Source organism: Cryptomeria japonica, chromosome 10 (genome assembly GCF_030272615.1).
Source record: "Cryptomeria japonica chromosome 10, Sugi_1.0, whole genome shotgun sequence".
In the NCBI taxonomy this organism is placed as follows: domain Eukaryota; kingdom Viridiplantae; phylum Streptophyta; class Pinopsida; order Cupressales; family Cupressaceae; genus Cryptomeria; species Cryptomeria japonica.
Window position 1 is genome coordinate 642,042,943 of NC_081414.1, and position 8,240 is coordinate 642,051,182.

An 8,240-nucleotide genomic window follows, 5' to 3' on the forward strand; every position below is an offset into this window, starting at 1 on the left:
GTTGTCTCTAAAACTAATAGAAGAATCTTCTAAACTTATTACGAAATTTGGAACTTCTTTAAGTGTCTCTAAAAATAATAGAAAAATCTTCTTATTACAAAGTTCAAACCTTTTATAAATTATTTTACAATACCAATCGAATCCAGAAAGAATAGTGAGAACCAACAAAAGGCGATATGTTTTCAAATAGATTACATGTCACAATCACAGATACTTTATTTTCTATAATAGAAAGTATTACAAAGAGACCAAACTTTACATTTTTTTCATAAAAAAGTATTACAAAACGATCAATTTAACATCCAAAATTAGAACAAACTCATACATATATATATTTTTGAGAGTCACCTAGATAGACATAAACCTCATTATACAATCCAAAGACATGTAAATGATATGAAACAACATAACACAAATCCTCCAAAATTAGAACAAACTCGTGTATGTAAATTTATGAAAACTACCCAAATAGACATAAACCTCATCATACAATCCAACAACATGAAAATGATGTGAAACAACACAACACAAATCCTCCAAAATTAGAACAAACTCATAGTTTTATAGAGCTACCTAGATAGACATAAACCTGAGTATACTATCCAACGACATGTAAATGATACGATCCACAACTTCAGACTTTGAAGAAAGACGAAAACAAAAATAATATTTTCTTTAAAGATTGTAAGCAACAAAATTACCATAACAAATTAGAAAAAATGATTGGCTATGTGACCGTGAAGGGATCCCTGGCTCGGAGGTGCTATAGCCAAATAACTGTAAAGTAGAAGCTCAGAGCTATTCAGTTATTCGTTTTGGGATTGGGATTTCACTTAAATTGATACAAACAAGCTTTTAAGATTTATTAGGCCATTCTTTTAATTTAGGTTGCGGAAATGGGGATTTCGAATGCTACTAAATCGGGCAAAGATTTGCGTGTCAGTTGTTACAGAGGAGGAGGCGGTTGCTAGTGCCTGCAAACACCTTCTTCTTACTTGTTTTTAAAACTGCTCGAGCAAGTAGGAGACACTAATTATCATGTTGTCTCCTGCTTGTGCACATAACAATGGCGGTGCAACAGTTAGGAGGAGGAGGAGGAGGAGCAGCAGCAGCGGGGAACAAGAGCGGAGAAGGGGGGAGTGTTAAGAGAGGCGCTGCCTCTATTAAGAGGAAGAGGAGAAATGAGCAGGCCGTTGGTCCTGCTCACACAAACAAGAGCAATTCCCTGTTTGCAGAGAAAGCAAGGGCCTGCACAGAATGTGGCAAGGAGTTCTCCTCTTGGAAGGCTCTGTTTGGGCATATGAGATGCCATCCTGAGAGAGAATGGAGGGGTATTCATCCCCCACAAGCTGTTCGCCAAGAACGACAGAGAAAACTGATGTCAATGATGAATGATAGAACTGACTTTGCTGGTTCCTCTCATGGCCACCACATCAGATTTCATGACACAGAGGTACCCTTCATCTCTTGTTTCTTCTCACTTGGCAAATGCATAATGTTTCCTTGATTAATGGTTTTTATCTTAGGACTTGCTTCCAGAGCCCATTCCTCTCACCACCCATTCCAACTCCATCACCACCTCAGAGGTTTCAAGTTCATATGACCACCTCAAACATAGCATGTTTGTTACTTGGGAAGATGTTTCAAACCCAATCACCACCTCAGATGATCTCCTTGATCACTAGTTTTTATCTTAGGAATTGCTTCCAGGGCCCATTCCTCTCACCACCTTAGATTGTTTCAAGCTTGTTCACCACCTCAGAGGTTTCAAGCCCATATCTGATATCACCCCCTCAAATGCAGCATTGTTTGTAGACGTTTCAAGCCCATATCACCACCTCAAATGCAGCATGCTGTTCGTTATATGGGAAGATGTTTCAAGCCCAATCACCTCCTCAAATGCAGAATGTTGTTTGTTATTTGGGCAGATGTTTCAAGCCCATATCACCACCTCAACTGCAGCAAGTTTTTTGTTTTTCTGGTTTTTTAATACGTTGTTTGGTATATGAAACAAGCAATGAATTTTGCCACCTCCGATGGCCCATCTTAGGTTCCAAACAGATCTCCTTTAAGCACAACATTTTTCAAGCAGATCAATATAGATTAAGATAATAACAGACATGAAATTTCTTTCAAGCAGAACAATATATATTAAGATAATAACAGATTAGCAGAGACTAATACAACCAGCAGGTAGGTATAAATTAGTTGCTGTGGTTCAATGGTCAGATACAGTTTTATCCCTTTTAAATGCTTGCATGAGGTGATAGAAGATTGGTAAAGCTGTCCTTTTGGGAACAAGAAGTGTAGATTCAAGTCAAATTTATTTTACTATAAAATTTTAAAAATTTGTCAAACTGGGTGTTGTTTAAATAGAACTTAAATTAAGAAAGAAACTTTTTTGAGGTTAGCAGTCATTGTCTAAACTCTTGTTATATACCTATAGGTGAGGCTACTGGAATTTTATAGAATTTGTAAGACTGAGATTGATTACTTCTAATTAGAATTTGTAAGACTGAGATTGATTACTTCTAATATGTTCTTTGATAGCATTGCATGTCTAAATATAAACATGGATAGGTATGTCAGTTTTGAGCATTAAATATTATTAATCGATTATATTATGTTTGCTTGTGAAAATCTCAAATTCTTATTCAAATATACAGTCATGTTTTTTTCTTGTAACCTCAAGGTGCTGTGCAGATCTTCCTCCAAGTGATACTTCCACTTTTTGTGACATGTCCTAAAAACATCTCAGTTCATAGTATGAGCCAAAAATAAGTTGAGGGAGTGCATACCACCTTCCTACTAAACATACTTCCTCCATGTTTTGGGAATACTAACATTCTATAATCTATTTCAAGATCTTTAGCTTCTTTCCATTTAGTTTAAGTTTTTCAGCTTTGTTCCATTTTAATTCAAGTTTTTCAGCTTTGTTCAAGTATTAGCTTAACTAAGGTTTAGATGTACAATGGGGATAACAGAATGTCCATGGAATTTGTCATCAACAACAACAAGAGCACACGGTCCTTAGAAACAAGGTAAATCTGGCTCGACTAGTAATGACAGAGGCACAGTCTGAATCAAGAGGATCAGAGGAAAAAGTAACCTCCCACAACCTACTTTGTGATGATAGTGATACCGAAAGCATTGAAGCAGCTTACATAAACAAAAACAGTAATAGAGAACAATTCCAACATCCACTAAATAAACAGATAGTAAATTTGTTGGACACTATGGAGGATAAAGCTAAGCAAGAGCAGGTGAAAGTGGAGGAGGTCAATGCAGATTACACTCTAAATGACATCAAAGAGCAACAGGATATGGCCCATTGCCTTGTCATGCTTTCTTCTGCAAGGAGACCCTCATTGACACTGGAAGATGAATCCACTTCCTCTGATAACAGAGATAGCATTGCCATGGGCATCTCCAAATCTGTAGAATCAGATATGGGAAAGTTCCCATGGGAAGTTCCTGTGTTGAGAAGGGAGTCATATAGCAATCAATTTCCAGAAACTATGCTAATTGAAGCTGCTACACCTATAAAGCAAGGCACATTTGAATGTGGGACTTGCAATAAGGTGTTCAGGTCTCACCAGGCTTTAGGAGGGCACAGAGCTAGCCATAAGAAGGTTAAAGGCTGCTTTGCAAGGACCAATGATGTACCAACTCAAGAAAGCCTTAATGAAGATGTTATTACTACAGAATACTCCACCAAATCAGATGAGAACAACTACAATACCAAGAGGGACATAGTTAACATGATCAAAACAACACCAGAGAAGTTAGAGGAAAGCAACATTGCTTACAAACAGTATCAGTTTGGTGCTGGCAAACCAGAGAATCCAATCATGGAAGAGGAGTGTCAGTGGACTAATTTGGTTACCAAGAAAAGCAAAGCAAGTGGGGGTCACCAATGTTCCATCTGCTCCAGAGTATTCTCCACAGGGCAAGCATTAGGTGGGCACAAAAGATGCCACTGGGGCACTACAGGGGATAGCAACACTATTAAGGGGGTGGATCAATCATTTGCAACAACTCCTAGTCCTACACTCATTACCAACATGAACATAACAGCACCCCACTGGACAACCCCATCCACCATCATTTATCAGCCTTTAATGCACTCCAAAATGAAGGGTGACTTGTTAGACCTGAACTTGCCAGCTCCTATGGAGGATGAGGAAATGCTGGAACAAGCAGCACATAACAATCAAAACTATAATACCATAACCCAACCACTTGAGCTTGGTATGGGTAGCAGCAGTAGTATTATTCCATTTGACATGAAAGTTGCTGGGGAACTCTTAACCCTGGTCTCTGGCATAGACAAGACAACAACCAGCAATGTAGAACAGAAGAATAAGGATCAAACTGAAGAAGTTACAGGGGATCTCAGCAGAACCCAACATTCCATTAACAGACACAATTTTGGTAGGCGTATTCAGTGCAAATTCTGTAGCAAAATCTTGTTGAGTATGGAGGATTGGGATGATCACAAGAGAACACACAATCTCTCTCCTGTTCTATCCCAATTCTGCATAAGAGAGCCTACATTCTGATATTCCCTTGTTCTCTTTGTTCATCCATACAGCATGAGATTCATGCTCAATTTAAAACAAGGAGAAAACAAGCATATAGATATTTATATAAATATAGTATTTGTTTTGTATGTTATATATATTTTAAAAATTATGAAGAACTTTATATAGAATAGTGGGTTAACCACAAAGGGAACCCCAAGTCAAAAGGTACGTTATATTTATGCCTAATTGGTATTGTTCACACTTGGACATGTTTATTAATTGTCACCACCATCGGAGGACTCTATCTGCATTATTAACATTTTCAATATAGTATGGTTATCTATATATTGAATTATCAATACCCAATGAAATAAGTTATATGCATACATTTTCTTTCAAAATGTTGAAGTGTTGTTCTTTCAGTTGGAGAGTTATTAATAAATCTTTTATATAAGATCATTCAATCTAGTACGATGTTAGTAAAATGTTATTTTGATTTTTAATATTTATTAATATAATTTTTTTTCATGTTAGAATATTTACATTTATTTGGTATTTCTTTTTTTTTTATGTAATATGTTATTATTATTATGGTCATAATTTATAAATTGAAATATTAATTTTATTATAGAGATTATAGTTTTTATAAAAAAAATTTATTTATCTAACTAAAAACTGAAATCAAAATTACATAAACTTTTTATTTAAAGTTTTACACAATGTTTACTAAAACTTGAATTTCTTTGTAAAACCTTTTATAATATTATGCTTTGTTAACATGAATATCTATCTTGTCACCTATTTTAGAAATTCTAGCAAATTATTATGCCTTGATAATGCATCCACATTCTTTTGAATAATAAGACCAATTCAAGCATCTTGTTTTCATGCTTAGCCACTAAAGAGATCAACTCTTAATCATGATTGAGTGGAAGCCTTGGCAATGGTGTATGATCTCTAAAAGTTTAGGTAATTATCTTTTGGTTACGCTATTTATTTTCTTTAGGGATCACCAACTATTTAAGTATTTAGTGAACAAATTACTTAATGAATGTGTTAATAAATGGATCATTTTTTTTTTTCTGAAAGTTTGATTCTTTTATCGTAATGTAATGAAGCAAACACCATGTGGGGTAAGATCATCTATCTTTTATTAATGTAGGTGATACCAATACTATATCAACTGAGAGTGGTCTACTAGACGCACAAATATTTTGAGTAGATGTCATCCTTGATAGTGTGGAGGAAGTGATCACATGCCGACCAATCTATCAAAATCCTTGAAACTTAAACAATTGTGCAACACAAACAATTGCTAATGCACATTGTGTATTGCCAACTCATTAATAGGCATTTACATAACATGGGTCTATATAAGGTTTTGTGCTATATGGGAGTATGAGCACACATTTTTGTTGTGAGAGTACCATGAAGGGAAGTTGAAAGTCATTATTAAGGACATGTCACTTACAAAAGATCCTCACTACTAATTTATGGTGGCCAACTCTCCATAGGTATACACATGAGTTTGTGCCAAGATATTGATCAACTATCTAGATACTGTCCTACTTCTCAATCCAATATAAGCCTAGGAGCCATTCAAAAAGTGGGTAGTTGGTCTTGGCGTGTTGATTTAACATATTGCACGACGTATGGATGCACAATATATCATAATGACCATAGATTATCTAGTCAGGTGAGCTAAAGTTGTGTTAGTAGCATTGAAGCACACCCCACCATCTATAGGCTAGTGGTTCAATTAAAGATTTCAATAAAATTCTACTCAATATTTTATTGAAGGTATTTGGTGAGGGTCATCATGCTTGGCCTAAGCGGCCACTTCTTGTGCTATGGGAATATTTCACAACTTCAAAGCAACTCATTGTATGTACTCCATTTTAGTTGGTAAAAATTAAAGAGGCTATTATCCTAGTTGAATTCTTGGTACTAACCTTGCACACTATGTATATTGTGAAACTAGACAAGGAGTCCCTATGAGCATGTTTATTAGAGTTGTAGGATCTAAAAGAAAATTATCTTGTGGCACTATGGAGTCAACATGTGGAGAAGTAAAGACAAAAGTAGTGTCGGGATTGTCATATTAAGGAACATAATTTTCAATTAGGGGGTTCGATGCTTATTTTATATTCAATTTAAGTGCCATACAAGTAAGATGAAGGTTCAATGATTGGTTTCATCTATGATTCATCATATTACAACAAATGGTGTAGTGCATTTAGACATGGTAGATGACGCATCATTAAGAAGAGGATGAAATAGTGCTAAGTTAAAATCAAATGTGGAGTGGTTGCAAGTCTCATCTTAGTATTTTTTTTCCTTTTCTAAACATTTTCTTATAAAATCAATTGACTATTAAATTCATAAAAATATTTTTAATTAAATTTTATCGTTGAGTTCCTTTGTGACCAATGTAATAAAATAATTATACTCATTCATGACTTTTTTCATAAGCTATTTATCTTTTTGTCTACATGGAAGAAAGTATGTACTAGTAGAACACATGATATGGTCTAGTTAAGGGCTTTAAGGCATACGGTACAAAATAAAAAATTGGCATGGACAATGGGATTTTTGGGATCTTAGCCATTGTGCATTTTTAATGCACTAATCAACACTCTATATCTAGCACATAAAATGATTAATTATGTTGTAATTTTTTGTGGGGATGCCTATGTTAGCTCCAAATTTATTGAATATACCTCTTGTCTAAAAAAATGCATTGCATGTTTGAGGATCTTGGGAATGTTTTATGCCTCGTTGGAAATGACAATATTTTGAAAGTCGTGATGACTAATTAATTATATGTCCTTTATGAATGAATGTCATGAGGGTCACCACAAGTAGATGATTTGGTGGGTAAGATCATCAACATGTAGGGGGTATAATAAAATATTGATGCAAGTTAAAAAGAATTGTCTTTCACTTGTTAAAATACCTCTATAATTGGAGAGTTCATATGGTGAAAGATTTGCAAGATTGTCATGCACATATTTTATTAACTATAAATCTATTTCATATTAAATTTCATTCTCTACTACATATGCCTATCAAAAGCACCATTTCCATGATAAATACAATAAATCAATTTCAATTTATGGTGAAGCTTTATGAAATATTTTTCCAGTTTATCTATTTTACAAGTGATAATGGTAGAAGTTTCAAAGAGTCAATTCATAGAAAACACAATAAGATATTGTTAGTATGTGGTGATTGATCATGCTGCAAGGCTTAAATTTTGGTGATTTTGTCAACATGTTTCCCCCTATAGAGGAGTAAATTTGACACCCTCGAGGTGATGGAACTCGAAGGAGTGAATTGGCCAACTCTAACTCACTAAACTGGCACTCTAGTGAGCTAGGGAGACACAAGAAACAAGCTATCTAGACTTATAAGTAGAATTTACTAAATAGTTGAAGCACAAGAAATAATAAAAATGTTTTGATTGTAGAATCTGAAAGTGCGGGCCAACAAGGTCATTTGGTGAGCTCTGTTAGCTCTCTATCCAAGATGTGTGCACAGGTCATGGGCGATAGCGCACTGCATGTACATCTTGTATGAATATAGTATAGAGGTCATACAATAAAATATAAAATCAACCAAAACTTGGATTTTAATATGATAATGATGTTTTGGATTAAGGCAAAAACTGGTTTTGAAGGGGCCTTGAAACCCTTTACAAAATGATTCTAAGAG

The 8,240-nt window shown here is 34.9% G+C and overlaps 1 protein-coding gene across 1 annotated transcript; it reads left to right on the forward strand.

Moving 5' to 3' along the window:
- Window positions 1-747: 747 nt before the first annotated feature.
- Window positions 748-4,836, forward strand: LOC131073393 (uncharacterized). Its single transcript, XM_058009822.2, has 2 exons — window positions 748-1,453; window positions 2,985-4,836. Exons 1-2 carry the CDS (start codon window positions 1,067-1,069, stop codon window positions 4,560-4,562), a joined length of 1,965 nt encoding a protein of 654 aa, XP_057865805.2. The 5' UTR covers window positions 748-1,066; the 3' UTR covers window positions 4,563-4,836.
- The last annotated feature ends 3,404 nt before the right edge of the window (window positions 4,837-8,240 follow it).